Genomic DNA, 22732 nt, shown 5'->3' with positions numbered 1-22732 from the left:
TGAGCTGAGTGGGTTCATGGAGTTTGTGGTTTGTGCCCAATCCCTAAACATAAATGCTGTGACTTGATGGAATTTTGCTCTACCTCCAGACCTGGCATCTCCAGACCTGGCCTCGACAGAGAATAATGGCCCTTTAAAATTTAAACAGACTGGAGATGCCTACTAACAGTTGTTTGGTGGACTGGCTTCCTCTCTCTACCTCGTTGTTCCTGGCACTAGGAATTCAGAAAGCTCTTGAAATTCTGGTAGATAAATTTTCATTCTTCCTGCAATTTGGGAGTGTTTTGTTTAATTTTAGATATCCCAGAGCTGACCTGAAACAGCAAATTTCTGATTATTTTTTGGCTCAGGTGCATCCGAGTTCACACCTGTGTGTGTGTGTGTGTGTGTGTGTGTTTTGCATGAGAGAAAAGAAGCTTTAGGGATCTTTTCTTCCTCTGTATCTGTCTGTGCATACTGTTAGTTTCAGTACTGGCAGACCTCTTGTTAGTATAACTGAGCAGCTAGCAAAAGGTGAGTAGGATTTCTCTGAGTCACATCCAAAGATCATAATAAAACCTTAATAATTAAACATAGAAAGCAGACCCTTGGGAACAATCAATGTACAGATGGTTTTAGACAGAAGATTAGAATGAAAAATGAAAAAGTATTTTCCTAGCTAATCCTAATGCCTCTGCGTTCCCCTTCCTGGGAATAGGTCCAAACTGCAGCATGTTGGCACAGGCTGACAGGGTCTACCCCTTGATATTTCAGTCTTGACTTTGGTCTTGGCACAGAACTCCAATACAAGCTATCAGTCATAGATTTTCCTGAAGCCTAGTAGTTCCCTTTCCTAAACCAGTCTTAGGGTGCCCATTCAAAGATTCTCTCAAGGCCCGACTCTCATCACTTCATAAGTCTGGATTAAAGGAGTTTTGAGGTACCAAGGAGAAACTAATCATGATTCAGCACCTCCCCCCCACACACACACACAACCACTAGCCAAATGGTGGAATGTATCTAGGACTCCGTTTCCATTGATCATCATATACCTCTCTCTCTTCTGGAATGTAACTTAGGATCTAATTGTCCCCTTCCCCAAGAAAAGCCTGTACTTAGGCATTACCTTTTCTTATAATTCCAAATTCTCAGCACATCTGTCCTCATCAGCTAACCTGGCAGAGAGAAGTGCAAATGCCAGTCTTAGATTATTTAGAAGGAAAGGTGCAGGTTTTCTTCCCATTGCCTTAAAAACCTTCCAGGCAAAATCATTGGCTCAACTCCTATATGGTTCACAAAACGGACTTTCTGCCAATCTAAAGACCCTTGAAAAGGTTCAGTCTAAATTTCTTAGATGTCTATTTGGCGTTCCTAGAAGCACTTCTAATGTAACACTTAGGCAAGAGGCTGGGCTACTCAGAGTTGAAGCGAAGGTCTGGGAGCAGGCTATAACGCCCTGGCTAAAAATTCATTACAACCCAAAGGGTTTAATACCTTACTTTTTAGCCTCGGACCCTTACCCTGCCTGGTCCACACAAATTCTTAATAAGTTAAATCAGATTGGCCTATTCCCAGAAGATCTCTTCTATGGAAGCCTATACAAGGCAAGAACAGCTGTTGTGCAGAGGCTTCGTGATACTGAATTACAAAATGAAGAAGCTTTCGCTACCCAAGAACTTCAGAAATATAAAATCGTGGCCTAATTTTACTGCTGCCCCTTATTTATTTAACATTACCTATGAGCCCCATAGATGGGCCTTTTCCAGAGCTCATTTTGAGGCACTCCCTTCTGCTGTACTGCAAGGTAAATTCACTCGAGTTCCAATGCATGAACGTATATGCCCATGCATGTCTAATATGGTGGAATCAATTACTTATGTCCTCGTGTTCTGCAGATTCTATCAGGAGGAACGAGACCATCTTATACTACCCTTTCTGTCTAGATTTAGCCCTCTGCAGTCTTATCTTGAATTTAGGCCAGAAGTCCTTCGTAAATTCCTCTTAGAAGACGTTCAGAGCTCAGTGACTTACGGTGTGGCAAAATTTTGTTGCTTAGCTATTAGGAAATGTAAACTTATTTTAGCTGAAAAAATTGTATCATTCTCTTATTAACATTATTTTATTTTACTAATTTTATTAATTTTCTCTTGTTAATGTTTTTATACTATTCCTATGTTATTACTGTTTTAATCCTTCTTATATCAGAATTGTACTGTTTTACTGGCTCTTGCTGTAATAAATTAGATCGATCGAAGGATACAGAATTGTAGTGTAGTTATAGTACTGTAGGTGATTGAAAGTATCATTTTTTTTGTTTTCTCTACTACTTTAGGATGCTGTTCAGGTGTTGTTGAAGCATTCAGCAGATGTCAATGCCCGTGACAAAAACTGGCAAACACCACTACACATAGCAGCTGCAAATAAAGCTGTTAAGTGCGCAGAAGCCTTGGTGCCACTTCTCAGTAATGTAAATGTGTCAGACCGTGCTGGTAGAACAGCATTACATCATGCAGCCTTCAGTGGACATGTTGAGGTACGAATTACTTCTCACTTTCAGTTCCTCAGACCAGTTGTTTCTCCAGAAACAGCTGGCTATTTACGTAATCCCATTTCTTCATGCAGAAGAAAATGTGTATTGTAACTCCATAGCATGTTTGGAGACCTACTATTCATATGATTACTGTGTTATGACCTTTCTGCTTAAAATAGTGTTTTAAGGTAGACTGCTGGCAACTAACAAGAAATACAGATTAGATTTATAATTATTAAAGCCATGAGCCCAGTTGATCATTGTGATTGATCTTAGCTTTCATAGGTGAACAATGACTTTAAATCTGTATCAGACTGAGGGGTTTGATTACATCCCTAATTTTCTATATAGGTTGCACAGGTGTAAAAAACTGCTTTAACAGTCACTTTTAATATATTTCACTACACTTTCTAAGCTATCAATATTTTGGTTGGCTGAACAACTAAATAACACCTGTCGAAGATCGTTGCTGTCTCATTAGATGTAAATGTGTTTAAATAACTTGAATGTTGCTGATACTAATAGAGACAATTTTTCAACTTGAATTATGCTTTGATTTTCTGTAAAACTTAAAGTGCAGAAACATCTTCTTCATTCTAGATGGTCAGTTTGTTGTTGTCTAGAGGTGCCAATATTAATGCCTTTGACAAGAAAGACAGACGAGCTATTCACTGGGCAGCCTATATGGGTATGTAAAGGAACTAAGGAATTCTTTTTTTCCATCCCCAGTTCTTTTGACTTGAATCTTTATGCACTGCATACTTCTCTGTTTCTGTTTCAGGTGGGTAGCTGTGTTAGTCTATAGTAGTAGAACAGAATTTGAGTCCCATGGCACATTATAGACCAGTGTATTTCCCCAGAGTATAAGCTTTCATAAATCAAAGTTCATTTGTCAGATCTGACAAAACTTTCTAGAGTCAAAGATCTGACAAAGTGATTTTTGTTCTATGAAAGTTTATACCCTGGAAAAAACAATTTGGTCTGTAAAGTGCTACTAGAGTTCAGTTTTCTGGTTTTATTTCAGCTAATTTGTATTCTGCAAGCCCTGCCCCCAGCGGGCTGGTGGGGGAAGCAAAGAGAGAAGGGTTTTAAAGTTTAAACTCCTTCTCTAGAGTCGCACTGCTGCAGGGGCACGATCTCTTATTGTATCCTATGGCCCCATAGAATAAAATTGAAAGATTGTGCAGCCGCTGCGGCGCGACTCCAGAGAGAAGGGGGTTAAACTTTAAAACCCTTCTCTCTGGAGTCCCGCCGCAGCGGCAGCACGATCTTTCCATTGTATTCTATGGGGCCATAGGATACAATGGGAGATCATGTCCCTGCAGCGGCGCGACTCTAGAGAAGGGGTTGAAGCTTTAAAACCCCTCTCTCTTCGCTTCCCCCACCAGCCTGCCTTGGCAGGCTGCCTTGGGAAGGGAAAGGGAGGCTTTTAAAGATGCTTCCCCAACCTTTCTTTGCTTCTCCAGCCAGCCTTCCAAGGCAGGCTGGCTGGGGAAGCTAAGAAAGGTTGGGGAGGCATCTTTAAGAGCCTTCACTTCACTTCCCCAACCAGCGCGTCTTGTCAGGCTGGCTGGGGAAGCGAAGGAGAGGTATTTAAAGATGCATCTCCATCTTTTTTTTGCTTTCCCAGCTGGCCCACCTTGGCAGGCCATCTGGGGAAGCAAAGCAAGATGGGGGAGGCATCTTTAAATGACTCTTTTTTTCCTGGAGAATGAAAGGGGGATAGCATATAAATGCCTCCCCCTTCCTCCTCCAGCCATGTCTCTGCTGCCTTCCCTTCCCCAGCTGTCCTGCCTGGCAGGCTGGATGGGGAAGGGAATGGAGGTAGAGTGGGTCAGTTTTACTCACCTGTGGAGTGGAGCCTGAGCATTGGATGTTGCCTTCTGACACACTTCTGGTGATGTCAGGCGATGTGGCATGTGCAAATAAGTTATGCTAATAATGAGTCATGCTAATAAGCTCCTGCACCTCTTTTTCTATGAAATGACCCCTGAGCACACTGAATATGCATTTTGTCGGAATCATCCAGTGTTTGTTGGGGGTTTCCATCAAGATGGAAATGTGCATTCCTGGCTACTGTCCCTGGCTACTGTCTGAAGCTGCTTGTTGTGTTATAGGTGACTAGCTGGCGGTCTTTTACTGTAGGCTGAAAAGGCTGTTAATGCTCCTTTTAGAATTTGAAATATATCTGTCATGGGTGTTTCACATGTAAAATATGACTAATGGTTAGGCATAAATTTTACAAAAGAGAAAAAACCAATTAGGGCTGTCCATCACTTGCTGAAGTAATTTGCATATATTTGCATATTACCAGTACTGCTTTGTACTCAGAGGCCTTTCTGAGTCCTTGAGTTAGTATTTAATAAATAAGAGCTAACACCCAATGCTAGTAAGAAAGGTTTTTTTTAAAAAAAGGAATGGACACTTATAGCACCCCAGGAATAGGCTCAAAAACCAGTATGGCCATCTCCTGGGGTTTAAACCTGTTTAAGTAGCTGATTAAGGCTTTAATTGACCAATCTACCAGTTAAAACCAGAAGCTATACAAACATTAATTTTCTTTGTTCAGGTCATATTGATGTAGTAAAACTCCTTGTAGCCCATGGAGCTGAAGTGACTTGTAAAGACAAGAAATCCTATACACCGCTACATGCTGCTGCCTCCAGTGGAATGATCAGTGTAGTCAAGTATCTTCTGGATCTTGGAGTTGATGTAAGTAATACAAGATGTCTTAAGTTGCTTCTTGTCATTCTTTCACACCGTTAAGATATGGAAACACTTTCTTAAGAGGAATAGTTTTGGCACAGTGTATTTATAATGATGTTTCTCAAATAATCAGTGTTGTATACAAAATTTATCTCCTAAACCTTTTCCAGACTTCTTGCAGAATCCAGTTACAGTTTAATAGGCTGTGGTTTTTGTGAGTTACGATTTAAGCATAGAAATGACAGTGCAGTTCTTTGCCATAGATCTTCTATGTAGAATCACAGAGTTGGAAGGCACCATACAGGCCATCTAGTCCAACCCCCTGCAGAACTGAGGAAGAAAAAGAAGAGAAGAAGAAAGGATTGAATTTATACCCCACCCTTCACTCAGAGTCTCAGAGCGGCTTACAAACTCCATCCCCTTCCCCTTCCCACAACAGACACCCTGTGAGGTAGGAGGGGCTGAGAGAGCTCTTTCAAGAACTGTTCTTTCAGGAACAGCTCTGACAGAACTATGGCTTGCCCAAGGTCATCCAACAGCTGCAAGTGGAGGAGTGAGGAATCAAACCTAGTTCTCCCAGATTAAAGTCCGTGCACTTAACCACTACAATAAACTGACTCTCAGGAAAGGAAAGGAAATAAAATATAATGTATGCAGCCAATCTAAGCCTTACAGTCCAGTGAACAAAGCCTGCTGGAATATCGAAAATAAAGACTGGTCAAGATAGACTTCACTCTGTCCCCTCTCTTGTTCTTGGTTCTGGCTTGAGCACTTCTGACTGGCAAGGTGTCCAGATCTTTTAACCCTTCCTGTCCCAGCTGGGTGGGTTTCCCTTCATCCTATCCTGAGTTTGGGAGTGAAACTTCACATGGATCACTCTCTACCCTTTCTCCAATCAGCTTAGAGCATGTGTCTCTTTTGCTCAGTGATAGGAATTCTAAGATTATTCTAGCAATTGCAAAATTTGTCTCAGTCCTTTTAGCCCTTGCATCTAAAAATAAGAAATATGTGTCTTCTGCTGCTCAAGATTTGTGAATCAATGAGCTTCTAAGGGTACAAAAGGAAAGGAAAGCCTATGTCTCAAACCTTTCTGGTACAGTTCAAGCCATCCAGATAGCCATCCATCTTGCCCCTTTCAGGCAGTTGGGCAAATGGTTATCTCTACATGGGAAGCTCATCTCTGTTCCTCTAGAAATTTGAATAATTTATAGCTCTGCTCCCTGGGAAAGAATGTTTTTCCTTGAGATTGGGGCCTCTTGGATATAACTTGCGGAATCACAGCTATTTTCCCTAAGCTGTTTCTCTCCCCCCCCCCTCTCTTTAATTCTTTTGTCTAATGATATCATCCAGTGAACAATCACTCTGGCTTCAGTAGTGTGTTCAGTGTTTCTGATACCCAATTTCAAATGCAGATGTTGGTACTTGTAAAGTGTTGGATCTGACGGTTCCCTTCATTAAGTGAGGAATTTTATGTTGGAGGAAAGAGTCTAAAGCTGACAACTAGCTCTGGAATTCCCCCTCATGGGAGGTCTGCCTTGCTCCATCATTGTTGAGATTGGCATGTGCCGGACAATGTCCTTTTCAGGAGGGCTGTTGCAGGTTTGTTGCCCAGTAGTAGATATATGTAGATCTTCAGACTGTAGCTATGTTTTTACAAATGAAACTAGTTGAGGCTGCCTTATTAAGCTGTGGCTGTGGTTTTATTGCAGCAATGTCTGTTAATGTAATTTGTGTTTTAACTTGGAAGTATATCAGTTGGATGGAAAAGTGAGATACAAAGTTTTTTTAGTAGATCAATTAGTAGACAAAAGAATTAAATGCTGTGCATGCAAGCTATAAATAGAAAAGGAAGGTGAAGGAGGCATAACAAAAGGCTTAAAAGGGCTGAACAATCCTGAATAGATTTCAAAGAAACAAAAACTGCCTTAAAACTTTGAATTTTTTTTCTGCAATAACAACTGTACCAGTTACAGCTAAATTCTTTACGTAATATTTGAAATGAAGAAGCTACCTTACAGTGAGGGCCAAAAGAGATACAGCAGGGATCATGGATCTCCATAAGCATGTAGAAGATACATTTGCTTACATGTGTAACTGATTTTGAACTGGGTCATGTTGGAAGGAAGAATGGATTTAATTCTTTAGCCTCTCCTCAGTTTTGCTAATTGAATTTTGTATGATTATTAATATTTTAAAGGGAAAATGCAAGTAAGTGCACATCATTTTTTTTTTAGAACTAACTAAAGCATTGGGAGCTGAATTTAGTGGAACTGAGTAGGCCTTGAATGGTTAAATCCTCTCTTCTCTTCCTCTGCGCCCCAATTCAAATAGTGGCTGCATATAAACAATTTACTTTTTGTAGAGATCCGTAATCTCTGTCATGCATGTGTTGGCTGATAATGCAACCTAATCCAGCACTGTCTACTTTAACTACAAGGGCTCTTCAGAATCTCATGCACTAGTCTTTCCCATCCTTGCTTACCTTGTATTATTTTAGTAGGAATTACATTTGAACATCTGCATTTGTATTCTAGTACAGAGCTATGGCCTGTCCTCTGAGCAATTTCATTCTGTTTATATTCACATCCAGTTAATGAATGTCGTTTTTGGATAACAAGTATCATGGTTCATAAGATTTTGTTGCATATAAATGTTGTGGAAGGACTTCATAAAATGCACATGATGTTGTCTCCTAACAGATGAATGAACCAAATGCATATGGAAACACACCTCTTCATGTTGCTTGTTTCAATGGACAAGATGTTGTAGTAAATGAACTGATAGACTGTGGTGCTAATGTAAATCAAATGAACGAGAAGGGATTTACACCTTTACATTTTGCGGCTGCATCAACCCATGGAGCATTGTGTTTAGAACTTCTGGTCTGTAATGGTGCAGATGTGAATATGAAGGTAAAATGAACTGAAAGGTGAATTTTAAAAGCTGTAACAATACTTATGACATTTTTATATTTTATTGATTTGGCTTTAAAATGTAATAATGTAAAATAGAAACTCATCTGTTCAACTAATGCATTTTATCGTGTGGTATATATGGGAGTGTTCAGTATTATGCTGGTTCATTGATTCTCAGACTACTTTCCATATCCCATTGAAAGTAGAGAAGGCTGTGATGAATTCCAGTTGATCTGGGACACCATTCTGATAACAGCAGTACAAGGAGACTTAGCCTGATACAAGAGGCTTCTTGCACTGGGGAAATGTATTGTCATTAGTGGAACAGATCCCTGGAATATTGGTTTATACTGGGATTCTCTATTTTGGTAGCCGATTATAGATTAGACAATCTGATTCAGTTTTTGGAAATACCCCCAAAATACCGATAAGCAGTGTTCCCCTCTAAGCTGAGTTAGTGTGAGCTAGCTCACAGTTTTTTAGCCTCTGGCTCACACATTTTTGTCTTAGCTCAGGAAGGATGGCTTCAGAGCAAACTAATTTATGCAGTAGCCAAATCGCTTGCTCACAACTATAATGCCAGTAGTTCACAAAGTAGAATTTTTGCTCACAAGACTCCACTGCTTAGAAGGAGCATTGCCGATAAGGTATTTTTCAGGTATTTATTTTACTCGGTAAATACTGAATGCACACCCCTCATATACATACACAGAAGTATAGATTTGCAGGCTCGGGGGATAGAGGGGCAATGCAGAGGAAGGAACACAAACAAACCCAGAATTGGTGAAAACATGGTCACAGCATTTATTGGATACAGCCGAAGGAGCATTGGTACAGCATGGGGACAGATCCAGCATCGGGCAACCCATGTGCCACCTGATAACCACAATCTCCCCAGCCCACCTGTTGGGTGATGACACCATGGAATGGCAAAACTCCAGAATCCATGTAGGCATTAGCTGCTGCATGGTCCCCTTGTCACCTGGTGGTGAAGGCAGCTGACAGCCCCTGAGCTGGGCATGCGACTAAGTGGCTCTACCTTCAAGATCCCTTGAGGGAGTCCCCAAACTGCGGGAGGAGGGCATGTAGGCTGCCCCCCTTGAGGGACCACCCAATGTCCAAAGTACCCAAGCTGTAACAAGAAAAGCAATAAAGTAATAGCACGGTACTGTAAATTGACCCATAACAACTGAATGAAAGAAGGGAGAGGGTGGGTGGGAAAAACCAAGCAGATAGAACAGGGGAGATCTGGCCATAGCATGGTCTTAAATACCGGTGGGGGCTGCTCTGCCTTATCCCTCAGGGCTGACCCTGGCTGATTAGGCTGGCCAGCCCAGCAGCCAATCCCACCCCTTATAAGCCTCGTGGCAGTGTGGAGCTGCTGTACGCTTTCCTTGCATCACCCTCCCCTGAGCTGCAAATGGTGGTGCTGGGTAAGGTCGTGCTGTGCTAAAGCTAAGGAATTTAAACAATATCTGACAGTTATAACACCTTTGTGACTATTTTGTACACATGACATTTCAGAGAACGGAATTATCACAGTATTTGTGAAGGAAAAAACATTATTCTCTAAATATGAATGTACAGTTGCTATCACATGTACAGATATTTTTCTGTTTATATTTATACTGTAGATCATTCATAGCTATAATAATGCTTTGAGGCTGATCAGCAATTATAATAATAATGGAACCCTTTCATGCGTTATGGTTGACCTACTTCAAGGATGTTTTTATGAGTGAATGACCATGTGTCTCAAATACTGTCTTCCTTCAAAACTGAATAGGTGTATTAAGGATTGGTTTTTTTATAATTAGTTGCTTAAGTTTATAGTTGACCTCAAAGGATCTGGGGAACATTAAAAACAAATCTAATGTTTATAGCAGATTACATTAAAAGCTTGCTTTAATTGCTTTGGTTTTATAGCTTGGGATGTGGACATGGTGCTAGGTGTCAGTGCTTGTCTGCTGTCACTGTCATCCAGAAAGCTGATGTTATAAAGGCATAGTTTTGAGAGTGTGTCACAGTGGTGCTATTCACTGCTATAACAGCCGTTAGCAACGTTGACAAAACTGTGTTGCAGAAAAGACTACAGTTTTGCTTTGGCTTGCTGCCACCAAAACAGTTTGGCAGGAATGCAGGAAAGGGAATACAATGCAGAAAAAGAACCAATATTCTATTCTGTCCATGCTGAACTTGTGCAATTACTTGGTAGCCATGGGTTGACTTCTTTTTCCCCAGAGTAAAGATGGGAAAACACCACTGCATATGACAGCAATCCATGGAAGATTTTCAAGATCACAAACCATTATCCAGAATGGTAACAAGAAAACATTTTGAACTATGAGTTATGTTTTTTAATTCCAGATTGGTACTGTGTTCAGCTGCTTAAGCAAATTGATGTTGTAATGATGTCTCTGTCACTGTTATGTGAGAAATAGCAAGTTTGGCATCTGAAATATATAAAAGCCATATTGGCACTTTCCAGCTCTCCCATTGGCTGTGCTGTGCGCTCCATCAGCCATTGACCCACCAACTGCCACTCAAGAGTATTTGCATGCCATTGGCTGTGTGCTGGGTCCATTCCTCTCCCCCATGCACTGCCAGCCTGGCCAATATTCCCTGTCAGAATAAACTGCCAAAATGGCTCTCTCTTCTGATGAAGACTCTTCTCCTACTTGGCTCCTCTGGGGCTGGTTGGCTACTTTCCCCCTAGTGGCTGTTGCTAGGCAACCAAGCTTGGTTCTGTCAGTAAAAAGGCAAAGGCAGGAGCCCCTTTCCTGGTCAACTTTGGCCTTTGTGGGGAACTCATTGGGGCCAGTCCTGACTAGGGTTGTCAGCTCCATGTTGGGAAATTCCTAGAGATTTTGTGGTGGAATCTACGGAAGGCAGCGTTTGGGGAGGGGAGAGGCCTCAGCTGAATAGAATGTCATAGAGTCCACCCTCCAAAACAGTTATTTTCTTCTGTGGAACCATTGTCAATCTCCAGGTGAGGGCTGGAGATCACTCAGAATTACAACTGCTCTCCAGATGGCAGAGATCATTTCCCCTGGAGAAAGTGGCTGCTTTGCAGGGTGGACTCTGTGTCATTATACCCTGCTGAGGTCACCATAGCAAATTGATGCTGAGTGCCCAAGGCTGGGGCACCTGCCCAGAGCCTCTTTCTAGAGCTCATTGTATTTATTTCCACAACAGGCCTTATTCCTAGTTTTGAATAATTCAGTTAATAGATTAGCTGTGTCTTTTACCTGTGTATCTTAAAATGTAAAGCCAGCCAATCATCTGTTTGCCCTGCCTATGGATTCACTGTACTGGAGACTTCTCTGGGACGCATGTGACATCAGTATTGAGGGGTTTTTTTTCATCATAGAGCTGTTCCACATTACAAAGAATAAACCGAATGACTCAGATTTCCTTTTTTAAAAGTTATTACTATACTGTAGGAAACGGGACTCTCCATTTCCTTCTGCATTGAGATCTGTGAGCTCTACAGGCTGTCTGGCACTTCTGAGTCTCACTTGTGCAGGATATCCTTGAGTCTGACTTTTCATGACACCCACAATTAGGGAGGGAAGACCACACAAATCTCTTTCCTAGCTTCTTTTTTGAAGTGGGAAGCAGCCTTTAAACACATGGGAACGCTCAGCCAGTTGAGAAGCTCATTGTGAAACTTCCTATCTTCAAGTTAATTTCTGTGCAACCGAAGACACAATTATTTTACAATTGACTTTCCAGGAGCTGAAATAGACTGTGAAGATAAGAATGGAAATACACCTTTGCACATAGCGGCACGATATGGCCATGAACTACTAATCAACACATTAATTACGAGTGGTGCTGACACTGCAAAGTAAGTAACATTCAATGATTTGAAGCATTCTAAAATATTTAAGACACCTATGTCTGTCGAGAAAGTAGTATTGGCATATAAGTTCCACAAATCTTAAATCTTTATGTAATATTTAAACCATTCTAACAATGTTTTACTGTCCCACACAGCTTGTTGAACATAAGAATATAGCCTCCAAAATAAAAAGAAGCCTTTCATATTTCTCCTGTCAATATAGATAAGGCTCACTTTTGAACTGACTGTCATTCTGAAAGACTGTACTGTGTTTAAATGTAACAGGTTTTGTTCAAATGTATTAAATGTTTTTCTTAAATTAATTACTCTAAGGGAAATTAAATGCAACCTTATAAACATGGGATTTAGTGTGACACTTTGGGTTACTGGATTGATTGTAATGAGACTGTGATGTCTGATTATGGTGTATCTTAGGCGGGGTATACATGGAATGTTTCCTCTCCATTTGGCAGCATTAAGTGGATTTTCAGACTGTTGCAGAAAACTGCTTTCATCAGGTAAGCTCTTTCAAAATTTATTTACTTTTTACCTCAGCCCCTTTGTATCGTTTTTGATTCTTTGTTTATTTATTTGATACTATAGAATAAAATAATTGATTTTGATTCCAACCCTGATTATCTAAATTCTTCACCTCTACCCATGTTGACCTACCCCCTCCACTGTCCAAGTATAAATTTACTGTCAGTGTAATAATCCCTGTGAAAATTGTTCCTTTATCTGCAGACTTTAAAAAAGTGTTCATAACCTGCTTGAGAGTGTAGAAATCGAGGGATGATAGCATTTGGCAGGGACGTCCAAGTGCCCCCCCCCACAATTCCTCTTAGATCCCCTGGTTGTAATTTAAAAAAATAATAATTCTGGAGGTATTGACTTGTTTCCTCAGCATAACATTTTGGCTGTTAAATTGGTGCAGCTTTACTGTTTGAATGATTCCCTGTAATGATAAATACAACTGCTCTATGTACAATTCACAATATGTTAATCTTGTATCTTTATGTCTGCGCTTTTCTCATTTTCTCATTACACTGAGTTTGTTTATATTTGAAGCATTAAATGGCATTTGTTCTAAAGCCTCCTGTGTCACCATGCTTAAGGGCACCAAGGACAAAGACTAGTAACTTTCTTGGTGATATAATCAAGTTTGGTTCCAAGAACTCTGGTTTATGTAGTTTGGTTATCAGGCTTTCAATGTATTGTTACAAACAAAAACAAATAGCAATTTCTATGTGGTACTTTAGATTTGTAAATCTGTTTGGAACTTTAGTTTTGTCCCTCATGCCCTTGAAATGCTTTCCCCTTCTATATTACATACTCTTATCTGAGGATGTATTAGTTTTAAGCTTGCTATATCTAGGAAGCATTTATGCACAGTTGGTCATATCACTCAAGCGAACAATGCACATGCAGTTTGAAACCTAACCTCTTTGAGACATACAGTGGTTCTTAGTGAGAAGAGAAATAAACTTGTCCCTTTACAGAAAGATTGAAAGTAACCCAGAATTGCTTGCTACTGTGATATGTAACTGGCACTAACATTTATTAATACAAAAGCAATGGTCTGCTTATTCTGTAGCTTTTAGTCACTAATGTGTTATATTTTAGTGGTTGGACAGATTCCTGATGTTCAGTTTCTTTGGTCATTGTATGGTACTAGCAGGGCCAGCCCAAGGTGTTCCTGTGCCCTAGGTGAGGCGCAGTTGCCAACCTCCCGGTGGGGCCTGGAAACGTGTGTGTGTGGGGGGGAACAAAGCTTCCTGAAAGTTGCAGCAGCGCGAGTTGCAGCAGCACTGAGCCCCCCCGCCTTCCTCCTGCTGTAACACCTCCCTCTCCTCCCCCCCGCTCGGATGCCAGCACCTGGCGTGCACGGGGGGGGGACTGTGCAGGAGGCAAGGGGGACGCCGTATCTCCTCTGCACCTCCGGCCATGTTGGTGCAGCGCCACCACACCGCCTGGAGAATGGGGGGATTGGAGAGGGGGGTCTCCCGGGGGGGTCCATCCCTGCCCGCCTGCGCCCTCCCTTCCTCCCTCCCCCCACCCCACTGGCTCCCCCATGGCCAGGCACGCTGAAGCCACAACCGCCCCACCACAGAGAAGTCGCCCAGAAGGGCCAGGCCGCCTCTCCATGTTGGCGCGGTAGCACCAGCTGGCCTAGAGAACGGGGATTGGAGAGGGGGGGTCTCCCGGGGGGCCCGTCCCCACACGCCCGTGCCTCCCCCCCCCGCCGCTGCACTCACTGGCCTTGCCGGGCGCTCTCTCCTTCCTGCCTTCGCCTCCTTCCTGCCTTCGACGCCGCCGGGGGGCTCCCGATAGCGGCAGCCTCCTCCTCCTCCGAGCACTAGCAACACCGCTGCTGGCTCCCCCATCGCGTGGGGTGGCTAGGCGCGTCAAAGCCACAACCGCCCCACCACAGAGAAGTCGCCCAGAAGGGCCAGCAGGCCGCCTCTCCCCTGCCCGACAGCTGGGAAGCTGCTGCAGCAGACAGTGGCGCTCGAGGATGGGGGCGGGGGATGCGGGGCTGGCTGGGGACGCGGCTGCTTCAGCAGCGGAGCCGGGGAGGCGAGTGGCGGCGCGTGGGCTTTTGGAGGGGAGGAGACGAACTTCGGCGCCTCATCTAGGGCCCAGCACTCTAGGCGAATGCCTAGTTCGCCTAGCGGGTGAGCCAGCCCTGGGTACTAGTGAGCAGCAAATCAGTTGTATATCTAAAGCTGCTTCAGCTTACAAAACAGATATTCACACACAGTTCACTCGTTTCATTTTATTTGGTAAATAGTATGAGCCAGAACTTCACCAGAATTAAGTGAATGTCCTTGTGATCACTGTTTCTCTAAAATGTGCGGTTTCGTGAGCAGAAAACTTACCCCATGAGTGGGTCAACACTTTTTTTAAAAAAAATAAGTTTACAAACATACAAAACAAATATATTAAATTATACGTAGTAGTTTCCTGTTTGCTGCCATGAGTGAAAATGGGGCAAATTGTGCAGTGTTGCCTCTTGGCTACTAACTGGATGAAGCAGCTCTTCCACAAGCAAGCTTGAAGTGCAGACTTTATAGTGAATGAAGCTAGTACTGAGGGATGAACAGTGAGGCTCTACTAGTTCAAGGAAATGCAGGCTTTTAAAAAGTCTGCTCTTTTTAAAAAAAAGTTATTGAGGCAAAATTCTCTTGAAGGTTTATTTTACACATTAAAATAAGAACACACACACAACTCCTTCATCACACATGAACAAAAGTAAACTTCAGAGATACCAGTGTACAAGTCCTTAGATCCTCACCTTTCAAAAACACACGTACATTAAATTGCCCTTTAAACATACTTGTCTCAGGGGGATTTATTTATGGTGGAAGTCAAGTTGCAGCTGACTCATGGTGACCCCATACAGGTTTCAAGGCAATTTTGGTGGTACCTGGAGATATCCCCTGCTATTGTAATTATCTCCAGGTGACCAAAATCAGTTCCCTTGGAGAAAATGGCTGCTTTGGAGGGTGGACTGTGCGGCTGAGGTCCTTCCCCTCCTCAAACCCCACCCTCCCCAGGCTCCATCCCCAGAATTTCCAGGTATTTCGCAGCCTGGAGCTGTTAACCCTAACCTGGGCTCCCTTGGTGGTCTCCAATCAAAGTACTAACAGGGCTGACTGTATAGTTGCCAACCTCAAGTTGGGGCCTAAAGATCTCCTGGAATTAAAACAGATCTCCAGACGTCAGTTCCCGCAGGAAATAGTTGCTTTGGAGGGCGGGCTTCATAGCATTATGGCCTTTTGAGGTATCTACCCACCCCAAACCTCACCCTTTCCAGGCTCTCCCCCTCCAAATATCCAGGAATTTCCTAACCCTAACTCACCCTGCATAACTTCTGAGACCTGAGGAGATTGGGCCATCTGGGTCAGGGCCTGATATTTGTTTACTTCCTGTATAACCATTCTCACTTGAGAGTCAAGGCAGATTATGGAATATAAAAAATTATTGTAGGAATTATTCAAAACATACCATCAAAGGTATATAAGGCTGGGTTACAAAACTGGAGCAGAATGCATTAAAAACAGCATAGAATACAGAGTTGAATTGCACCATTGGCAAACATTGCAATAAACTTTGTGATACATACGAGGTAGAGTGACCAGAACTGCACACAGTATTCCAAATGAGGATGCACCATAGACCTATACAAGAGTATTATAATATTGGCCATTTTGTTTTTTGTCTCCAACATAGTTTGTCTTTTTTAACAGCTACAGCACACTGGGCTGGTTGATACTTTCAATGAGTTGTCTGATACAATCTCACGATTGTTTTTCCTCTGGTCTCAGCAACTTCAGACCCCATTAATCTATACCTGAAGTTGGGATTTTTTGTTCCAGTGTGCATCACCTTACACTTATTAACACTGAACTTCATTTGCCCCATTGTTACCCACTCACCCAATTTGTGGGAATCCTCCTGGAGCTCTTCACGGCCGTCTTGTTTTTCACCATCATAAATAATGTTGTGTCATTTGGAAACTTGGCTCCTACACTGCTCACCCCAGATAATTTTTGATCATTCCAGATCATTTATGACTAGTACCAGCCCCAATACTGATCCTTGTGAGACCCCACTGCTTCCTTCCTTCCATTGTGAGAACTGCCCATTTATTCCTACTCTTCGCTTCCTGCCATTTAATCTATTTTTAATCCATAAGAGGACCAGTCCTCTTACCTCACAACTGCTGAGTTTACTCATGAGTCTTTTGTGAGGTACCTTGTCAAAAGCCTTTTGAAAGTACAAGTATATGAAATCTACTGGGTCACTATTGTCTACATGTCTGTTCACTTTCTCAGAGAACTCCAAAAGGTTGGTGAGGTAGGACTTCCCTTTGCAGAAGCCATGCTGATTTTTCCCTCAGCAGGCTTTGTTCCTCTATGTGCCTAATAATTCTATCTTTGATTACATTTTCTACAAATTTGCCTGGGAAAGATGTTAGGCTAAATGACTTGTAATTTCCTGGTTACCCTCTGGACCCCTTTTTAAGCTTCTCTCCAGTCTTCTAGTTCAGCGATAGTTTAGTGATAGATTATATTTAGTGAAACATTTAGTGGTAGGTTACATACATGGGTTAGTAGATCAATACTTCAGTTCCCTAAGAACTATAGTATGAATGCGATCAGGACCCAAAGATATATCAGTTTCCCCAGTAAATCTTGAATTTTATCTCTTGTCGTCTCAATTTGACTCAGTTCTTCAGACTCCCTTCTTGAAAATAGTGGCCTTGAATAGATACATGCCCCACACTTTCCACAGTGAACACAGAAACAAAATACCCATTGAGCTTCTCTGCCATCTTCTCATCTTTCTATAGTAATCCTTTTATTCTTTGGGCAACCAAAGGCCCAACTAATTCTTGGCTGATTTCCTGTTCCCAGTGTATTTAAGGAAATATGTCAGTGGGCACCACATTGGTGGCCTCTGTGTTAATGTCAGTACAGATCAAATAAATTAAGACCTTACTTGATATTCTTCTGCTGCTGTTTGATTATTGCCCCTACAAATTTTGCCACAGAAAGAGTAACAGAATTGTTTGTATCTGATAATAACCAAGTCACCTGTACCCGTATACTATCAGGTGCCTTGTTAGACCTTTACATCATTTGGAATAAAGGAGTAATTAAACTGGCCCTGAGCTCATTAAATATAGGACACTCTATAAACATATGCTCAATAGTTTCAACTTTATCAAGTGAGCATCTACATATTCTATTTGCGTATGGCATTTTTTAATATCTGCCTTCCAAGACTGCTGAAGGAAGAGAATTCATTCTGGCCAGAGTAAAAGCTCTTCTGAACTTTGGTATTGTCAACTGATAAAAGTTCTTCAGCAGTTGCATCGGAAGGGCAATGGCCCAAATAAGACACCGAGCATATCCTGCAAGCCCTGAAAGATGTGCTGTTAATATACAATTTCTTAACACACAATTCAATTAGCCTAATAATTTATTTGGTCTCCATGATCTTCACCATATTGTTTGTTATACCTAAACATTTAATTTTCTTTTCCAGTAGTTGATCCCATTGGCTATTATATGTGTCTGCTTGTAAAAGTTCAAGGAGGGTAGACCCTCCCTCAGATTTTAAGATCTTAACATTCAAAAGGAATGTTTTAATCCATGGAATCCATTGCTGATTCGCCCAATTCAGCTCTCAACACCACACCCGAAACACATCTGGGTGTAGCCAATATGTGCCAGAGAAAGTCATATTGAATAGAGTCCATTCTGCCAGAGACGGCATCTATCCAAATTTCCGCACCATAAAAGTACTGATTTATTACTTTGGAATTATATACCTTTATAGCCAAGGGGACAAATTCGCCACCTACTGTATAATAATACTTTACAATTGTCCTCCCTGTTCTTAGGGCATAATCCTTGTCAAGGCCAAATGTAGTTTCCACAAAAGGGATACATCAAAATGGATTCCCAAGTATTTAAATTGATTAACTTAAGCCATTGGTTGGCCTTCTATATGCCATCTTAAGGTTTTTGCTCTTTTCCGTTTATTCCATACTCCATAATTCAAGTTTTTCAGTGTATGTCTTCCGATACAGTAGTATAACAGAAAAAGACCACAATAATGTTGTTGCCATTACCAGTGCTGCAAATGTGGGTTCAAAGTGGTTTTAGCAGAATATATGTTTGACAGTGAGCTACTTTCTAGAGGAAGTGATTTTTGTTTAAACCACTGTATATAGAAGTACTCTTAAAAGCTGGGCAGAAGATATGCATTTCAAAGAGGGCTTCTACTTCTTTTGTAGGCTTTGACGTAGATACTCCAGATGATTTCGGCAGGACGTGTCTCCATGCAGCTGCAGCTGGAGGGTGTGTATCTTCATAGTTTCAAGCCATTTTTAAAATTTGGTGTTTGAAAGGATAAAAGGGAATTCTTTTTTTGATCATCCTCATTAATATTCATTGTTTCAAAGCTTGCAGTTCATGAAGAAATGTTTGTTCAAAATATTTAAACTGGCATATTATGAAGGTATATATATAATAGGACATCTCATTTACTAAAAAAAAGCTTTCAGTATCCAATTTTGTTTTTCAGAAACTTGGAGTGCCTAAATCTGCTGCTCAACACAGGTGCAGACTTCAATAAAAAAGACAAATTTGGAAGGTAAGTCATGATGATCTTTTTCTATACACAGAGGCTGCGGTCACACGGAGCAGTAGCCACGCTACTGAGACAGATGATAGGCGGATTTTCCGGGCGCGATCACACCGCAACATCTGGGAAGCGTAGAGCTGTCATGGCAAACCCGAGTCTCACTTCATCTGCCTCCGAAATCCAAATCTAGTAAATAAAGTTACTCTGTTCATACCAGTTCCCTCTCCCCATTGACTGTGAGGGAGCAAGATTTCTCCTTCCCACCCCAGCTACTGAGCAGTGACAACCAGATATCCTTACATCGGGCGTATGGATAATATAAAGTAATGCATGTATATCTGAATCTCACAATTACTATCTGAAAGCCAATCCAGGAATCTGGCATGCATGTATTGAATTTTATGTTTATAGGATTTTAAATACATAATTTCTGCGCACATATGTCCAGTACCATCTGAGGCAGTACAAGTATTAGAAGGGGGTGGTGGTTGTTATCTCACTTCCGTACTGTTTACAAAGTGATCTTGGATTATGGTGAGACTTGCATACTCTGTGCTATAATGTCACGTAAACATATATTTAATATAGTTTTTGAAGATATAATAGGGTGGAGTAAGGCTGGATTCACCTCAGTTAAGTGTGTACTCCTCTGATAAAATTCTTTCATAACTGAAATATTAAGAGAGAAATAGTTTTATAGTAGCTTTGTAAGCAGGTTAGGTGTCAGAAGCAGCTTTGTCACTATGTACGTAACTTTTTTTCTGATTAAATATACCATAGAACTCCGCTACATTATGCTGCTGCCAACTGTAATTACCAGTGCCTGTTTGCCCTTGTGGGTTCTGGAGCTAGTGTAAATGACCTTGATGAAAGGGGCTGTACGCCACTGCACTATGCAGCTGCATCTGATACTGATGGGAAGTAAGTATAGCATAATTTTCAGAAATCTTGTTAAGAACATCTGTGCCAAGTTGCTAGTCTAAATAATCATATGCATTTTATTTTTCTCCTTTTTAGGATATCATGTTAAAATAATAATATTGCTAGAAGGACACAGTGACAGTTGAGCTACTTTTGTTCTTCATATGTTCATTTTTCTGCATGAGTTAACAGTAGTAATAAAAGTATTTTTCGTTGGACGTCCATGTAAATAATGTCTGTCTCCTAAGACTTGAGGGGTCATTATTTTAAAATTCAGTTACAATAAAGGGGAGGGAAAGTTTCTTCATAAAAACATGACAGAACATCAACTATAAAGGAAGTTGTCAACATTTACTTTCTCTTTAATTGCATAGAGCTAAAAAAATTTTTTCTGAATAACAGGGAGAGTGTTGATGCAATATTAACTTTGCTATCTACCTTTGTTATCCACCTTTGTAAAATACAAAGAAGAATCTGTAAGTCCAGGAGATCCATTATAGGTGAATATACCGAACAGATAAAAGAGGAAGTTAGAGCAACAGTGACAGGGAAAAGAAACTACATATATTTGGAGGGAGTTTCCCCTAATGCAGTTATGTCTCATTCTGCGGGTGAATTGTTTCCTCCTCTCAGCCACTAACAGTGCTATTCTAAATAGAGTTAAATCCTTCTAAGCTCATTGACTTCATGTGGACTGTTCAGGATTGCATTGTAAGAGGCAGTACTGCAAATATATTGGCACTGTACTTGGGGGTAAACATTACCCATACCCTGTTCCTTCCAGTAGCTTGTTTTCTTTTACCTAAGGATTTTTTCCTGAAAAGAACTTTATGGATTACTAATTATGATGTGGTAATTGCTTGGATAGGTTAGTGGCAAAAGGAAACTGGGCTGCCAGAGAACACGGTGGCTAGACACCATAAAAGTCAACACCAGCCTGAGCATGGAACAACTCAAAGAAACAGTACAAGATCAGAAAACATGGAGAGACCCGGCTCATAGAATCACCAAGAGTCGAACATGACTGAATGGCTAATAACAATTGTTAGGTGTACATAGAAATAGTTCCAAAAGCACTTTCTGGTAGTGCAGTGTGGGACCCCAGGCAGATATATTTATCAATCCTGTTTTCAGTCTCTCCTGCATGCCTGGATTTCTCAGTTGCAGTCCAAAGTACCAGAGCACCTGTCAAATATGATGCCCTAGTTTGTGCTGAAATGTCTTGTCTGTTTTGCAGAGCCAGGAGCTTGAATTCTAAAAGTTGTGCTGTTAGGATTTGAAAGTGATTCAAAGGAAGTTCTTTGGAATCCTTAAATGATTACGTTTAGCAGTTTGTTCTTCTGAACATATGTTTTATGGTGATATCCAGATCTCTCTATTATTGCTTAAAAAATAACTGAACAATATTCACAATTCTGTTCCTGTATATTTGCAAATGAGTTGAAACTTGAAAAACCCTTTGTGTATTGTATAACAGGAACTGCTAGATGAGTTGTTTGACATACCCATTATTTTTAACAGATGTACATTACATCAGGTTCTTTTAAGTAATCTATAAAAATTCTAAACAAACAGTCTTGTACCAGTCTATGAAAATATTTATTTATTTATTTTAAACATTTATTACCTGCCTTTCTATCTTAACAAGAACTCAAGGCAGCTTACAATATAAACAAAACACACTAAAATACATAAAAGCCGCTAGTTTAAAATCAGTAATTTAAAACTGCTGGTGGGCAGTAGGACTGAAATTGATCAAATGCCATTGTGAATAAAATTATCTTCAGCTACCTCCTAAAGATTGAGAATGAGGCGGCCAGGCGCACCTTCCTGGGGAGGCTGTTCTACAATCATAGCATTTGTCACTGAAAAGGCAGTCTCATGTACCCACCAGATGAATTTCTGTGTCTGGTGGGACAGTCAAGAGTGCCTTTCTGTATGATCTTTGTTCCCAGTCAAAAGCATATGGGAGAAAAAAATTTAAACTGCAAAAAAAAAAAAAAAGCATATGGGAGAAGACCATCTATCAGATACCTTGGTGCCAAGCCATGTAGGGCTTTTAAGGTCAAAACCAACACCTTGAATTGGGCTTGGGAGCAGCACTTAGACCATCATTTTGGAATGCATATAATATTGTTTATTGTGTCAGAATGCAGTTTAAATAGTTTCAGATAAATTCAAATTTAGAAGGCATTCTCTATGAGGATAAAAGCATTAAAACATTGACTGTATTTCCTAGAATGTCAGCTAGAAAAAGTGATCCATAAAAAATGTAGGGGCTAATTATTTCTGTTCACTTTAAATAAGGAAATTTCCCAGCATTTTCAAAAGTACTTTTGTTAACCTGTATGGGAGAATGCTAACTCTAATGCAAACCCATAACAGCACTAAACACATGGACAGCGTTGTCACATTTGATGATGCCAGTCACCTGTTCATAGGGAGGAAGCTGAAAGGAGGCTGGTTTCAGGGTTCATGGGTTCCTCTAGTTGCTCAAAATACCCTTTATTTTTCTTAGGTGCCTGGAATACTTATTAAGAAATGATGCAAATCCAGGTATTCGAGACAAACAAGGATACAATGCTGTTCATTATTCTGCTGCTTATGGTCATCGCTTATGCCTTGAATTGGTAGGTGAACTTAACTATGAAAGTTGTTTAGCAGGAAATACTAGTTATA

General features: G+C 41.0%; 1 protein-coding gene across 2 annotated transcripts in view; it reads left to right on the top strand.

Moving 5' to 3' along the window:
- Positions 1-22732, top strand: part of ANKRD28 (ankyrin repeat domain 28) — a 68533-nt gene that overhangs the window by 25299 nt on the left and 20502 nt on the right. Inside the window, exons 3-13 of one of the 2 annotated variants that reach the window (XM_015429693.1) lie at positions 2312-2512; positions 3110-3197; positions 5079-5221; positions 7915-8127; positions 10372-10450; positions 11866-11980; positions 12410-12492; positions 18783-18846; positions 19073-19141; positions 19913-20053; positions 22572-22683. In XM_015429693.1, coding sequence (XP_015285179.1) covers positions 3110-3197; positions 5079-5221; positions 7915-8127; positions 10372-10450; positions 11866-11980; positions 12410-12492; positions 18783-18846; positions 19073-19141; positions 19913-20053; positions 22572-22683 — 1107 coding nt within the window. In that variant the 5' untranslated portion in view covers positions 2312-2512. Of the gene's footprint in view, positions 1-2311; positions 2513-3109; positions 3198-5078; positions 5222-7914; positions 8128-10371; positions 10451-11865; positions 11985-12409; positions 12493-18782; positions 18847-19072; positions 19142-19912; positions 20054-22571; positions 22684-22732 lie in introns of those variants that run through there. The other variant, XM_015429694.1, reaches the window with a different exon arrangement.

Source organism: Gekko japonicus, unplaced genomic scaffold (genome assembly GCF_001447785.1).
Source record: "Gekko japonicus isolate JY-2015 unplaced genomic scaffold, Gekko_japonicus_V1.1 scaffold767, whole genome shotgun sequence".
NCBI classification, from domain to species: domain Eukaryota; kingdom Metazoa; phylum Chordata; class Lepidosauria; order Squamata; family Gekkonidae; genus Gekko; species Gekko japonicus.
The sequence above is the reverse complement of the archived record's forward strand: the minus strand, read 5'-3'. Positions and strand labels throughout refer to the sequence as shown.